The sequence below is a fragment of the Bubalus kerabau genome, chromosome 10 (genome assembly GCF_029407905.1).
Source record: "Bubalus kerabau isolate K-KA32 ecotype Philippines breed swamp buffalo chromosome 10, PCC_UOA_SB_1v2, whole genome shotgun sequence".
Taxonomy (NCBI): Eukaryota; Metazoa; Chordata; class Mammalia; order Artiodactyla; family Bovidae; genus Bubalus; species Bubalus kerabau.
This window is the reverse complement of record NC_073633.1, coordinates 11,117,514-11,134,139: the sequence shown is the minus strand read 5'-3', so window position 1 is coordinate 11,134,139 and position 16,626 is coordinate 11,117,514. Positions and strand designations below refer to the sequence as shown.

General features: G+C 36.8%; 1 protein-coding gene across 2 annotated transcripts in view; it reads left to right on the top strand.

Annotated features, from left to right (window-relative positions):
* CERT1 (ceramide transporter 1) overlaps positions 1–15,044 on the top strand; it is a 129,047-nt gene extending 114,003 nt beyond the window's left edge. For both annotated transcript variants that reach the window (XM_055536591.1, XM_055536592.1), the window contains 7 exons: positions 811–906; positions 3,149–3,281; positions 4,100–4,170; positions 7,116–7,244; positions 8,226–8,355; positions 9,588–9,724; positions 11,986–15,044. In XM_055536591.1, the coding sequence (XP_055392566.1) occupies positions 811–906; positions 3,149–3,281; positions 4,100–4,170; positions 7,116–7,244; positions 8,226–8,355; positions 9,588–9,715 (687 nt within the window). In that variant the 3' untranslated portion in view covers positions 9,716–9,724; positions 11,986–15,044. The remainder of the gene's footprint in view (positions 1–810; positions 907–3,148; positions 3,282–4,099; positions 4,171–7,115; positions 7,245–8,225; positions 8,356–9,587; positions 9,725–11,985) is intronic.
* Positions 15,045–16,626: the final 1,582 nt, after the last annotated feature.

Sequence of the window (16,626 nt, the reverse complement as noted above, 5' to 3'; positions counted from 1 at the left end):
TTCAGAAACAATCTGTTTATCACTTCATTTCTGTTTATAAACATGTTTCATACTAGGAGGGTTTCCAGAGAACACTTAAATGAGATCTTACCAATGAATCTGATTGAGGATTCTGGGAGGAAGAACTATTTGACTCTATTTATAAAAGATGTGTCAGGATAATTTGATAGTTAAAAGCAGAGGTTGCAATTTAAATTTAGTAAAAGAAATTTAGTTAGAAATTTAGAAAGAATGTAGAATAATGAAATGGAATCAGATATATGGAGAAGTTGGTTATTTTTTTAAGTTGGCTTATATTCATGATAAAAGAGGAATTGAGTAAAATAACAACAATTTTCTTTTTGTAGAGAAATCTTGACACACAAACAAGCTTTCTAATATTTCTGTGTAGTATTTAACTACAGAAACACTGAACTAGATGGTCTCTTTGTGCCCCTTTTACGCTTAATGCTCCATGATTTTATGCTTTAGGACATTATCTCTGTAAGAATACATATCATATTGTAGGAAAGGAAGGAGTAGTTCTTTTTTCCAGAAAACACATATTTTGGTCACTTGATGGACATTAGGCCAGTGTTAAGTAGAGTGAAGCACCTTCTTTCCCCACATTTCTCCTTCCTATCATTAACCTGGATATGATATCTGGAATGTGGACTAAAACTCTTCAACACTGTATAAAACCTACTAACCTTTGTGCATTTGGTTGCTTACCTTTCTAAAAACATCATTTCTGAACTGAAATAACTGAATACCATTCTGTTTTAGAGATTATTGGACGTGGATTCTTACAGTTCTGTTTTTCTTTTTAAGGTTGAAGAGATGGTGCAGAACCACATGACCTATTCATTGCAGGATGTAGGTGGGGACGCCAACTGGCAGTTGGTTGTAGAAGAAGGGGAGATGAAGGTAATTCCCTGCAGGCTAATTGCAGCCCGTTGCAGTCATACTATATTATTATTATTGATCTAAGTAAGATAGCACTTACAGTTTTCCTTTAAGTAAACTATTACATATGATTGAAGAAGCTCTAAATACTGAGAAATAAAATGTCTCTTTGCTTTCTTGCTGTAGCTTTTACATAATTTTTTATGATCATAGTATAAATCTGTACACAGATTTTTCTGTTTTACCTTGGCCTTGGAGAAAATGGGTTTTGATACGAACAGGTCACAATTAGCTAATGACTCTCTGGATAGTTCTCTGTCTTTAAATATACTGAATGTTGTGCCCAGGTGTTAACTTTTTTCCCTCTTTGGTCTGTACCTCACTTCTTGTTCTTTCTCTCACTGCTTCTTTTTTTGGACATTGGTCAGCTAATTTTGCTCATATCCCTAAGGGTAAGAGAGTAAGAGCAAGGGACAAGAGATTGAGTATTCAGTTGAAAACCAACAACAGTATCATTGAATTTTGGATTACTTTATGCCCAAGGCACAATGCTGAAGATAAAGAGATATTTAATAAGACTCCCTCCAAGCTGAAACTTTGGTTGGAAGGAGGATATTGACATTTAAAAGATACAATTATTTAGCTCTACCAGATAATATTGAATGAAAAGTACAGGTGAATAGTGGAGAAAAATTGAAAGAGATCTCAGATTTGAGACAGATTGTTTTACATCAAGGACTATGACGAGAAATGGAAACAAGGTTATCACAAAGGTGAGGTGAGGGCATTTATATTCAGGAGTTTTGTACAGATTTTTGACTAGAATTATTCTCACAAGTGAGATACAGTATTAGATGTTGGAGTTTACTCTCCTCCTGAATAGGGAACAAATTAAGAAATTAGAGGAGATAAGCAAGTGAGAGACCAGTATGTTAGTTATAATTCTGACAATCTGATTTAGAGAACATAAAGACCAGCTGTCATGGGGTCTTACTAATATGTTTCCCCAGAATGAAACAATATTTCTGACATAACTAGGTAATCACAGGCCTTCCCCAACAAGAGCATGCCCCAAAAGCAGACCAGCATACATCCTGCCCACAGGAGAAGGGGTTCAGCCAAGCCTGCCTGGCCCTCCTTCTGTGTTCACCATTCAGGTGTCCCTGTTTCCCCCTCCAAGGAGGGGGAAGTGAAAGGCTGGAGAAGCCAGGAGTCACTGTCTAAGTGGAGGTCCTTCACCTAAAGTGAGTGGTAGAGAAAAAGTGCTCCTACAACTTTAGAGAGAGAGTCACTGGGGCTGGTTTATGGGGTGTATAAAATAACCCACTAAACAGAATGTGCTATTGTCTGTAGCAGTGAGCTAGCCATTGTATACAGAGTGACATTTTAGAAGGACTAGGCTCGTAGGGATATGAAACTAGAGACCAAGAAAACTACTTAGGAGATTCAGGTATAAGGTGATGAAAACATACCTAAAAAAGATACACAATAGTAGAAAAGCCAAGTTTTGGATGTCTTATAGATTACTAATAAGCTTAAAAGCTATGTGAAATGTAAGGGAGGAAGTCAAAAGTCTAGAGTTTCCAGTTTTGGTTACTGGAAAAATATCAGTCCCAATAACATAAATAAATATGTAAGGAAAGGTACTTTGGAGAGAAATTAGGTGAAATGCCTAACAGTGTTCGGCTCCATAGGCACTCCATAAATTCAGAGCTGGTTTCCTCTGTGATAACTTGTTTGTTTTTCAAAAGAACTTACTACAGAGCTGTCTAAAGTACCATATCCTCTATAATTTTGAAGTAATTAATTTTGTTCAGGAGTTTATGTATATAGTCTCAGTATTTAAAGCAAGATAGATCTTAAGGCATGCAACCTCAGTATTTAAAAACAAGATATCATTGATCTTTATGTGATGTTAGCATTCCATCATTGGTTCAACAAATAATTGAGTGCCTTCTGTGTTTCAGATACTGTTCTAGATGCTGGGGATACAGCATTATCCCTAAGGAGATAATGTTTAACCAGCTGTATTTGGCCTTCTTAGCCATGATGAATGGTCTTTGAGAATGTTCAATAAATAATGTCTAATTTAAATTGATGTATTCGTAGCTCTCACTCATTACATATGCATACTTTGGAATTGTAGTTTTAAATATTTTTATGTATTGTCTCTGTTAATAATTTGAAATTTTAATTTTTCTTTTGGCAGAATATTTATGTTCCATAAGTGTTTTTCAAACATATTTTAAAATATATCCTCTAGGTATATAGAAGAGAAGTAGAAGAAAATGGGATTGTTCTGGATCCTTTGAAAGCTACCCATGCAGTTAAAGGCGTTACAGGACACGAGGTCTGCAATTACTTCTGGAATGTTGATGTTCGCAATGATTGGGAAAGTAAGCTGCCATTATTATATTTTGATAGTTTTAATTTTAAATTAAATACCAAATCTAACCTGGTTTTCTTCATCTGAGCTGTAGTTTACAAAGTCGTAAAAACTCCAGATAGCTATAAAAACTATCTGGAGAATCATACAGGGGACTGATAATACCTGAGCTTTTCATTGTACAAAATGCTTCTCAGTGAATTACAGCATTTAATCCACTACAGTCCTGTGTGATAGGTAGGTAATAAAGTAGAATTCAGATAGCCTAAGTGACACGTTAAAGACCACAGAACTAGTTAGTGGAAAAGCCAAGGCTAAAATAAAAGGTTTCTATTTTATCATCTTCTTTTTTTTCTATACTGCTTTGTTTACGTGATAAATTGTAGATTAAGGGGGGCTGTGGGGGGAGTGGTGTCGGTGGAGGGGAGTGTGTTCTCCTCAGGCTTACAAACATAGTCACCTGAACCTAGGTGAACAGCTTATTCAGCTTCAATAAATTAAGGATGATAGGGAGGGAAGAAGGGGTCATGGTGCTAGGGAATAATTTGTGCCCTAGTAATGAAGCCATGATTAGAATTGCGTTCTTGCAGTGGGAGCTGGTTACTGGGCCAAAGAAAATGAGGTTTCCTGGTGATTAGATCTCATTGCCACCATCTATAACCCCTAATACTAAATAAATATAAACTCCCTTCCATGTGGATGTAGCCTCCGTAGAGCAAGATCCTGTTCATTTTACTATAATGTCCATTTGTAATGTAAGTGAATTAGTCACATACTAGGAAACGGTAATACATTTTTTTGACTACTGACATTTTCTCTTCATTGCAGCAACTATAGAAAACTTTCATGTGGTGGAAACATTAGCTGATAATGCAATCATCATTTATCAAACGCACAAGGTAAATATCTTTTAATCCCAAAAGGATTCCAGCGTAGTTTGAACAGAGACATATAAAATACTCTCTAAAGTAAAATTTGGCAGGAAATTAAGTTGCACAAAAAGACTCAAAGACTTTATTAATCATGAATTTCATGTATTCGAAAAGTAAATCAGATTATTTAAACGTTTCTGCTTTAAAGCAGAAATGGGTGCAAATACAAACCTGAAAAATACCCAAAACATGTTTGAAGAAGATATATAGTAAGTCTGGAGAAGAAAGTACTCAAATCTATTTAAATGTTTTTCTAGTATCTAGTCTCTAGAGAAAATAAATGAGTAACCAAATATGAATCAGTTTCCTGCGACAGTAATAGGAGAATGGAAAGTATGTTATTAGTCTGTGTTAAGACTCAAAAGTGAACATGATCTAAATGGATTATCTGACATCAGGGAAAAATTTCTGAGCATCAGCTATTGAGAGGTTGTTGGTCATGCCCCAGAACACAAAGAAACATTGTCATTTAAATTGGTTTCCTTTCACTTCATTTCTTCCTCTGTTAATCTAAATATTTAAATTAGAGAATATTTCTCTTATTCTGCTCTATTTCCATTCTTAACATTGCCAAATATTATGTTGAATAAACAATAATAAATTAAAATTTTGGAGAGATCCACCAAAAGCAGTTTTGTACGTTATATAAGAAACATGATGATTCAGTAAGTACTTCATTTTTCTTTTTAAAATAATTTTTAATTGAGTTGAATATTTGATAATATTTTCAGTTTTGTTATGTATTTCTTGAGTTAGTCTTGTTATCTGAGGCATGTAATATTTAATGACTCTGACTTAGGCTTAATTTACATGACAGCTACTCAAGAAAGGCATAACAAGATTCTGTTTTAACTTACTCATTTAGGGGGTTTAAAGTAGAGTCTGAAATTTATTAGACTTTAAAATATTAGTCACTCTGTAATTTGCAGTGAAAATAAATGACCAGTCATTTAGAATCGGAGAAGGCAATGGCACCCCACTCCAGTACTCTTGCCTGGAAAATCCCATGGACGGAGGAGCCTGGTAGGCTGCAGTCCATGGGGTCGCTAAGAGTCGGACACGACTGAACGACTTCACTTTCACTTTTCACTTTCATGCATTGGAGAAGGAAATGGCAACCCACTCCAGTGTTCTTGCCTGGAGAATCCCAGGGACGGGGGAGCCTGGTGGGCTGCCGTCTACGGGGTCACACAGAGTCGGACACGACTGAAGTGACTTAGCAGCATTTAGAATCAGAAGGCTCTTATTTTCTAAAGATAATTGATCCTGGAAAATGGGCTGCAGAAATTATTTTACTTGTTAAGTAGTAGATGGAGGGGAGGAATCAGATCAGATCAGATCAGTCGCTCAGTCGTGTCTGACTCTTTGCGACCCCATGAATCGCAGCACGCCAGGCCTCCCTGTCCATCACCAACTCCTGGAGTTCACCCAGACTCACGTCCATCGAGTCAGTGATGCCATCCAGCCATCTCATCCTCTGTCGTCCCCTTCTCTTCCTGCCCCAATCCCTCCCAGCATCAGAGTCTTTTCCAATGAATCAACTCTTTGCATGAGGTGGCCGAAGTACTGGAGTTTCAGCTTTAGCATCATTCCTTCCAAAGAAATCCCAGGGCTGATCTCCTTCAGAATGGACTGGTTGGATCTCCTTGCAGTCCAAGGGACTCTCAAGAGTCTTCTCCAACACCACAGTTCAAAAGCATCAATTCTTCAGCGCTCAGCCTTCTTCACAGTCCAACTCTCACATCCATACATGACCACAGGAAGAACCATAGCCTTGACTAGATGAACCTTTGTTGGCAAAGTAATGTCTCTGGTTTTGAATATGCTGTCTAGGTTGGTCATAACTTTCCTTCCAAGGAGTAAGCGTCTTTTAATTTCATGGCTGCAGTCACCATCTGTAGTGATTTTGGAGCCCAAAAAAATAAAGTCTGACACTGTTTCCACTGTTTCCCTATCTATTTCCCATGAAGTGGTGGGACCGGATGCCATGATCTTCGTTTTCTGAATGTTGAGCTTTAAGCCAACTTTTTCACTCTCCACTTTCACTTTCATCAAGAGGCTTTTGAGTTCCTCTTCACTTTCTGCCATAAGGGTGGTGTCATCTGCATATCTGAGGTTATTGATATTTCTCCTGGCAATATATAGGTCATATTAGGATTATTTCTGGAAAACTAACTACAATTGTAACTTAAAGTCTGTTATATATAAAATACATTACTTTAATAATCTTTAGTTTTAGTTTTCCAGAAATAAAAAATAATTAAGGCCAGTCAATTGTACCCTTAAAAATTAAAGCATTTTATGTTACGTATATGTTACCAAATTTAAAGAGAACTATAAATAGCAGAATGTTATTCTTTTGGTGTATTCTGCAAAGCCATTAACTCAGTTTTCATAATCAAATCCTTTGGTGTGGGTGCTTTCCATTTAAAATCTGACAGATATTACCTTCTACTAAAACATTTTACTAGCCTTACATTTGTTTCTTTGTTAGTTCCATATTAAATGTAAATAAAAAGTAGTTCAAAGTTTTAGGACTTCCCTTGACAGTCCAGTGGTTAAAACTCCACTCTTCCACTGAAGGGGGTGCAGGTTCGATCCCTCGTTGATGAACTAAGATGCTGCATGCTGTGTGAAAGGGAAAGGTGCTCAGTCGTGGCCGACTCTCTGTGACCCCATGGACTATACAGTCCATGGAATTCTCCAGGCCAGAATACTGGAGTAGGTAGCCTTTCCCTTCTTCAGGGGGTCTTCCCAACCCAGGGATCCAACCCAGGCCTCCCACATTGCAGCCGGATTCTTTACCAACTGAGCTATCAGGGAAGCCCAAGAAAACTGGAGTGGGTGGTGCAGCCAAAAAGAAAACCAAAAACGGAGTTCAGACTTTAAAAATATTTGTACTTCTTCCACAGAGAGTGTGGCCAGCTTCTCAGCGGGATGTCTTGTATCTTTCTGCCATTCGAAAGATATCAGCTTTGAATGAAAATGACCCGGAGACTTGGATAGTTTGTAATTTTTCTGTAGATCACAGCAGTGCTCCTGTAAGTACAGTGTATAAATGTGTTATAATTGTACAATATGAAGTTAAATACACAACACAGCACAGGGCAAAAGTGATCAGCACACACCACGCATAAAGATTTGATAATGCTTCTTAAATTTTTATTAAAGTTGGCTTCTTGGAAGAGTACAGCTAGTAGTGTTACCTGAGAGCAACAGTCATGCCGTGAACATCCCAGCAGGACTGTTTTCCTTTCCTCTTGAGGGTCGATGATGCAGCTGGATGGGTCACTAGGTAGGCTACTTCTCACAGTTACCTCAAGCCATGATCAACTGCAGGCAAGGCCTCTGTGGTTTCTGTCTCGTTTTAGCTACTTTTACTACTTAGGAGGAGGGAAAACGTTCCTGATGTCAAATCAGCTTGGCATCTATTCTTTTTTTTTTCAAGAGACAGTTTAATGTATGCACACAGTTTCATGTATAATACAGCATCACACCATGTAGGGCATTTACTCTTATTGTATACATCCAGAAATGTTTGAAACACTTCTTAAGGCTATAAAACAGAACATAGAAAAATGAACAGGAGTGTATTCAGTACTTACAAAAAGTGATATGATAAAGAATATAGAGTACTACTTTCCTTTCCAATACTTCAAAAGATGTATTAATATATATACTTTTTTTCTTTAACAAGTAACATCACAAATGATCACATCTTCACATGCTTGGAGTACTATTTATATTCAATGCAAGAGTATTATCACCTTTCATACACAAATTTTTTTTCTAGCTTTGTGACAATGCAACCTTTAATCCATTCAAGTAAATTCAACCCCACATCCCACGGTTGCTGTCCCCCAGCATTCAGACATTGGCATGTGTCCTTTATTGGTGCATATAAGATTTTGTTGGAAATGATGAGTTATAGTTTTGGTGAACTTAATGTAGAATTAGACCAGAAGAGGTTACAAAATACTGGATATCTACTACACTGGTGGTGTTATTTTTTCTTTTGGCAGCTAAACAATCGATGTGTCCGTGCCAAAATAAATGTTGCTATGATTTGTCAGACCTTGGTGAGCCCCCCAGAGGGAAACCAGGAGATTAGCAGGGACAACATTCTATGCAAGATTACATACGTGGCCAATGGTATGTATTTTGTTTTTGGTGTTTGGTCATATGGATGTTTTTATTATGATCTACATGATAACACAGTTTGGACAAATACCATTTACCAATGTCATTTTAGTTTTTATCCATTAGATTTAGTAATTTTTAATTTGGAGAGATATATATCAAAATTATTGGAACTCTTTCAAAATATACATGTCTGAATAACTACTGTATCAGAATTTCTGAAGCTGGAGCTGGAAAGGTAAATTTGTAAACTTCATCTTTAGATCACTATTACATGTACAATTTTAAGAACCGTTGTATTAGATATATGTCTTATAGAATATTTGTGCAATTAGGCATATAAGCAACAGTGAGAAAAGAAATAAACACTTCTTTTTTTCCCAAATTTTCAAAGACCATTTAGTGACTTAGAAAAATGTTTATAACTTAAAGTTAAGTGGGGTGAGAAAAAGCATATAAAATACCATTTCAGTAAATTTTAAAAGAAGAAAATATGTACATATGAAAAGTTGAAATGCTAATACTGACTTGTTGCTTGATTGTTGGATTACTGGAAATTATTGTTTTTTTCTTTTTTACTTTATAATTTTGGGTTTTTGTAAAATATAGTTGATGTAAAATATTATGCTAGTTTCAGGTGAATAGTTCTTTTTCTTATTGTCAGACTTTTTAGTTTTCTAAATCTTTGTTCCCTTGTCCTTTAGTAGCTGCTAGTCGCAAAAAGTTGGACATGACTGAAGCAACTTAGCAGCAGCAGTGATGTATTTATTTCACACTGGCCTAGGGCTGGACAACGCTGTTCACCACTTTTAATGGCTCCTCCTTCCGCCCATTCCCTACCTGCAGTAACCGAGAGCCCTCTAGTCAAACGTTCACGCCTTCTTCATGCAGAGCCGTCACTGCTGGTGTGCTTACAGGGACAGTCATGCCTGAGCAAGCTGCCACTTGATTATAACAGAGGTTAATGAATGCATCTGCCTTTAGGAAGCTGAAGTGCTGCTGTACTAATATTTGCATATAGTTCAGGAAACCAAGAACGTTTTAGAACAGTAATAAATGCTTTCTAGTTTGTTATCTGTTCTCATCTGGTGGTTGGTACAGTACTAAGGACTAAGTGGTCAAGACTTTTTAAGAGGTGCTGTTTTATTGTGAGGAATATTTTTTTAAAGCAGAAGAACAAAATGAGTGCTTTACACGTGTTTGGGGAATTACCTTAACAGTTTGCATTTTCCTTTGTCTCACAGTAAACCCTGGAGGATGGGCCCCAGCCTCAGTGTTACGGGCAGTGGCAAAGCGAGAATATCCAAAGTTTCTAAAGCGTTTTACTTCTTATGTACAAGAAAAAACTGCAGGAAAACCTATTTTGTTCTAGTATTAACAGGTACTGGAAAATATATTTTATCCTTTTTCTAAACTTTATTTGATTAACATGGCTCTTGCAGACATAATAAGTAAGTACAATTTCCCTTATTTTTCCCTTCTCAGAAAATACTTGTAGATTTTTGTATATTCTTCCAGGCTTATATGTATGTACTGACATATATCTTTGATTTTTTTCTCAAAGTATTGTCTTGCAGCTTGGTTTTTCTATTTAATATATCTTGACTATTAGTACATAGAAAGATATATAAAACTATATCATTCTTTTAACATCTGTTGTATAAATGTTGTAAAATTTATTAAGCACTGGCCCATGTTAATGTCGGGCTGGTTCCATATTTTTATTGTCAAATAATGCTTCACTGAATATCTTTGTGCTAGGCACTGAAATCTTTTTTTTTTTTTTAATAAGTGGTATGTTAACATGGTTCAGAAGTCAAAAGTTTGAAAAGATACACAGTAAAATTTATCCCCTGTCTCCTAATCACCCAGTTTTGCACCACCGCCGCATACCCCACATACCAAAGTGTATAGCTGCTACTAGTAGTTTTTTGTGTTTTTCCAGAAGTGTTTTATTTTCACTTAAATAAGCAAGTACAAGTATATTCCTGCCATACATACACCTTTATTGTTACGGTAAAAGGCTGCATACTGTAAGTGGATTCTGCATCTTGCTTTTCTTACGCTTTATCTTGAAGGTCTTTCCACATTGGTGCAGAGCTGCTTTATTCTTTTTTTTATGGCTGTGTAGAGAATCCCATTATATGGATGCACATAAATTTATCTAACCAGTTGTCCACTTGCAGATGTTAAAGTGGCTTCTAGCTTTTGTTGGAGCAAACAGTATTGCAGTCACATCCATGTGTCATTTAGTTTGTGAGTAAATTACCAGCCGTGGCGCTGCTGGCACTTGAGAGGTCTTGCACATTTGTAATTCAGAGAGTGCCCTCTGTAGAGGTTGTATTAATTTACCATCTCACCAGCACTAACATGTCGGGAGTACTATTTCTCTGACACTCACACAATGTAGGAAATAAACCTTTCTAATTTTTTCAACTCGATAGGTGAGAAATATTCTCCGGGTGCAATTTAAATTATAGTCCTCTTGGGAGTTCCCCGCTGGCCTAGTGGTTAGGATTCTAGGCTCTCATCGCCCTGGCCCAGGTTCAGCCCCTGGTCAGGAAACTGAGATTTCACAAGCCATGTGGCAAGGCCAAAAAAAAATTACAGTCCTCTTGTTACACATGAGTTCTAGCATCTTTTCATCCAGTTGAGAACTACTTCTATAATTACATCTGATTTCTGATTCTGTTTATATTGTGTTACTTCTTTTAAAAAATAGGCTTAATTTACTTTCAGACACCAACACAGGGATTATTGTATTGAAGTCCCAGATATGTAGCTTTTCCCAGGAAAATAGGTTACATGAAAATGTTAAACAGGTACTGGTCTTCTCTGAATGGTTAGTGTTTGGGACAAAGTCTGACCTTTGAAGGATTCTCTTTAAGCATAAGTGTACTACCTAAAGGCACTATTTTTAGAATATCTTATACAGTGTATGTGTGTGTGTAAAGACAGAACTGGACTCTTGAGTCCAGATTGAGCTTCTTTCTGACAGAAAATCAGATTTTCATTTACCTACATTAAATCTTCATTTACCTAAAGTAACAGTTTGTTTCATAATAATTTTGGGAGATGTATGTGTGAACTGGATCCTAGCATTGAAACCTTAGGAAAGCTACCATTATTACTTTGATGATGGAGAAATAGTAACTTTCAATAGTGTCCATAAAGAGTTAGTGAGGCCCAAAGATATTTAAAACTTAGAACTCTTAAACTCATTTGACAAGGTATTTCTTAAGATAAGGCAGGCCTCTTTCCCATAGCCTAAGTAAATTCTTGATACTGCATAGCACAGTTTATATTGAACACTAAGACAAAGGAAGTTCAGTCTATGAGGTGCAGATCCAGAGACCTCTGCTTGAATCCCTTTTCGCTTCCCGTAGCAGCACATTGTCTTTCTTAATTTTTTCTAGCCTTCACAAGATTTCTTATTCCTTCTTTTCTGATGATACGTTTCAAATATGTAAAGTTAATAATTTTATATTCCTTAAGGCGAAAAATCCGTAAAATATAAAACCTCAGTAGAGATTCTGTGCATGCCATGGATTCAGAAGGAAGGAGAAGTCAGTTCTGGTGGTCCCACAGGTGTTAGTGGTCATGATAGTACTTAATGTTTTACTTGTTTTTTCTTTCCTACAGCGACTGAAGCAAGGCTGTGTGACATTCCATGTTGGAGGAAAAAAATTAAAAAACAAAATTGAATGCTCTAAGCTGGAACATAGGATCTATAGCCTTGTATGTGGCCCAACACCTTGGCCTTGTGTTCAAAAATGAAGAAATACCGCAATAGCAAAGCTGAACATCTTAACACTAGCTGTCTTCTGCTAGATCTCCTTGCTCAGCATATAACTATAAATACATGTAAAATTACATGTATATGGCTATATTTTTATTTGCTTGCTCCTAAAAGAGAAAAAAGAAATCAACTTTGAATCACAACTAGGAATTGATGCTTTAATTTTTGGAAACTTTTTCAGAATTTTTAATTTACTGTGGTTCGGCCTGAGACCCTCAGTTGTATCAGGCTCCGTGCGCAGAAGAGAAGCACACAAGTTGGATGCACGTGGGCACGCACTTTCTGTGCGCCTGGTGCCTGGATGGGGTTCTTTTTTTAGGCCCGCAGTCAAGTCTGTGTCTGGAATTTTTTGACTTTTTTGCTTTGTATAATCATAGAATTTGTTGCTGCTGATTTCTATAATAATTCATGTTGTTATGTACAGTGTCTCTTAATAACTGAGGGCTGTCAATAACGTGTGATTTCGCCTTTTCTATAGTCTTACTCCCATGAAGAACCTTGGTTCTGATGGAGAAAGAGTGAAAAGCTTTATTTTTTCTCCAGATACCTTTATATTTCTATTGTATTTTTAGTTGTGTACTGTGTGCTACAGATTTTTTTCAGTTTATTACAAACACAATTTGGTAATTCCTGAATTGGTTCTGTCTGCCTCCAAACAGAAACACCTGTACAACCTTACTAGGTATAAACTACTTTCTGGTAAAACGGTCAGAATAAAATGATCTCATGTTTTCCTGACACACGTGAGAGGGCATACGGTATTGTTCCAGCAAATCTCGCTGTTTGGCGTTTGATCCAATATTTCTAGTATTCAGTAACGTATGTTTTTTCATTCTAATTTGGGTTGGTTTAAAAGCTATGTTACAAGATAGGCATAGAAAATGTGGGTATCACTCTTGTTTGCCTCTTGATCAGAAACTTTAGCAGGGCAGAAAAGAAGTCCGAGTGATTGGAACTGAAATTCTTTCTTTAGTTGCTGTAAGAAGTTAAATGTAAAATACCTTTTTTAGTTTTAGGCCTCCCTCTTTGAAAACCTTGACACATGGAGTTGAGGCAGGGAATGGAACTCATTGAAGTAGAAATGACTGCCCACTTCAGAATCTTCATTTTGTTTATACACAAGTGTGCTTACACAAATCAGAGGCATTTTGTAGATGCTTTGCTGACTTGTTCATCTCTATAGAAACACAGAAACCAGACCCATTTTGTAAAGCAGAAAGTCATGTCACGTGGAACATGTCCTGTATATATTTCATACATGGTAATGGAGTCTTAATGATAAATGCAAGATGATAACTTAATGATGGGATTAGTCTGATCACTTAATATACACAATCCTGGAAGTTAATTACTTGCATCAAATATAGTGGTATTTATTATTCTGTACAGAGAGAAAAATACATATAAAGCATATGCTCACATTACATGCACGCAGATTTCATGCTCCATAAATCTTTTCTATTTTTTAATTTACCTTTCTCTAAATGATGTGCATGGAATATGCCTTATTACAGAAAAATGCCGTTCATAATTTGACTGTGGAGAAGTGCCTATATGGTGGTAATGCTAGTTAAGGCAAATAAAACAAGTTATCTTATCAGTTTGCTACATCACTGTTAACATTTTTTATCGTGATGTTTAAGAAAGAAAAATTTATACCTCAAATGTGTATTTTATTTTACAATCAGTTCTGCAGTTGGGATGGGAGGGTTGGGGAGGGAAGGGTTATTCACCATAGCCACTGATGGGAATCTTCAAAAATATTCTATATACCCACTATAAATGTTTCTCTGTTTGCCATTTCTGATAACTATCATGACTAAATTGGATAGCTTTATTTTACAAAGGTATGGACAGTTTACAGAGCAGTGTCTAAATCTTCACTAGTTGCATTTGCACTAAATGTTAATGATATACTTTTGCAATTTATTCTGTAAATAAAATGATTACACTAAAAATGTTTGTATTAAAAAAAGAAAAGAAAAAGATACATTTTATCCTCAGATAATTGCACTGGAACTTCACTAGGGTTAATTCTGCCCAACCAGATTTAGAAAATGAGTTAGGGAATACGAAGGAAGTTTAAAAGAAATCAAAATTTGGAGCTGTACTAGCCCTTTAGACAACATTCAGACCCTCTAGAATTATTTCCATATGGCTAATTCCAACATGCTGAATATACATATTTTCTTTTCTACAGTTATTTCCTACTTCTGTTCCCCAAGCCAAAAAAAAGAAAAGATTTCACTCTTTCCTGCTCAGTTGCTCTTTTGTGCTGCGATAGAAGCATGAACAGGACTGGCGGTGAGGGCTTTGTCCCCCGAGCCCCCACTGCACAGTTGAGGAGAGCGCGCTGTTCCACGTGCAGTTCAGGACTCCTGATTTTGAGGGGGAGGCTATGTCATAGCAGCTGTTGATTTGGGTTCGCCACAGAGGGAGCCAGACCAAGGAGGGCGGTGACTGGGAGGGATGTAAGAATACAAAAGAAGGAAAAGGAGGAATGAGGTTCCCATTTCTTGAGTTTCATCAACTAATTTGTACTCCTCTACAACATCAGTGTCCATTGCTATTGAGAAAATTTTAGTTGGGCTGAGCTGGTTCTCTTGTGAAATTGTGCTGGTTATCTTTAAACTTATTAGTTGTTGTCCAGTTAAACACTTTTCACTAGTATTTCATCCAGAAGTTGTACAGACTGTATTTCAATTATTGTCATTGTTCATCTACAAACTGAAAACATAATCATTTTACGTACCTTGGGAGTGTGTAGAGTGTAACTATTCTAAATAGCTTTATGATCCTGATGATGTTTTTAAAAAAATAATAAAGTTGGATCTTCCATGTTACAATCACAAAATTAAAACCAGTATTTAAAAGTGGAAAAGTATTAAAATATTATGACACATGTGCTTGCTTGGTTGTTTTTTTTAACTCCCAGGTACGGACCTACATAATTCTACATAATTCTCTGTTAGTTAAGAGCTTGAAATATTCCAGTTCAATGGTCTTCAAACTATAGGTTGTAACCCCAGTTGGGAATCAAGGAAACTACTGAGTTGTTACCTAAAAAAAATTTAACAGCATGGAATAGACCCAAATACATAGGAGGTTAAGGTAAATATTTTTTGAATCTTTTCACATATATATGTGTATGTGTGTATATGTATGTACTATATATACACACATATACATGTGTGTATGTATATATTTTCGGTCGCTCAGTCGTGTCCAACTGTTTGCGACCCCATGGACTGCAGCACACCAGATCTCCCTGTCCATCTCCAACTCCCAGAGTTTACCCAAACTCATGTCCATTGAGTCGGTGATGCCATCCAACCATCTCATCCTCTCTCCTCCCCTTCTCTGCCTTCAATTTTTCCCAGCATCAGGGTCTTTCAGATGAGTCAGTTCCTCACATCAGGTGGCCAGAGTATTGGAGTTTCAGCTTCAGCATCAGTCCTTCCAATGAATATTCCAGACAGATTTCCTTTAGGATGGACTGGTTGGATCTCCTTGCAGTCCAAGGGACTTTAAAGAGTCTTCTCCAACACCACAGTTCAAAAGCATCAATTCTTCAGTGCTCAGCCTTCTTTATGGTCCTAACTCTCACATCCATACATGACCACTAGAAAAACCACAGCCTTGACTAGATGGACCTTTGTTGGAAAAATAATCTCTCTGCTTTTTAATATCCTGTCTAGGTTGGTCATAGCTTTTCTTCCAAGGAGCAGGCATCTTCTAATTTCATTGCAATCACCATCTGCAGTGATTTTGGAGCCCAAGAAAATAAAGTCTCTCTGTTTCAATTGTTTCCCCATCTATTTGCCATGAGGTGATGGGACCAGATGCCATGATCTTCATTTTCTGAATGTTGAGTTTTAAGCCAACTTTTTCACTTTCACTTTCATCAAGAGGTTCTTTAGTTCTTCACTTTCTGCCATAAGGGTGGTGTCATCTATGTATCTGAGGTTATTGATATTTCTCCTGAAAATCTTGATTCCAGCTTGTGCTTTATCCAGCTTGGCATTTCACATGATGGACTCTGCATATAAGTTAAATAAGCAGGGTGACGATATACAGACATGACGTACTCCTTTCCCAATTTGGAACCAGTCTGTTGTTCCATGTCCAGTTCTAACTGTTGCTTCTTGACCTGCCTACAGATATCTCAGGAGGCATATAAGGTGGTCTGGTATTTCCATCTCTTGAAGAATTTTCCACAGCTTGTTATGATCCACACAGTCAAAGGCTTTGGCGTAGTCAGTGAAGCAGAAGTAGATGTTATTCTGGAACTCTCTTTTTCTATGATCCAACAGATGTTGGCAATTTGATCTCTGGTTCCTCTGCCTTTTCTAAATTGAGCTTGAACATCTGCAAGTTCACAATTCATGTACTGTTGAAGCCTGATTTGGAGAATTTTGACCATTACTTTGCTAGCGTGTGAGATAAGTGCAGTTGTGCGATAGTTCGAGCATTCTTTGGCATTG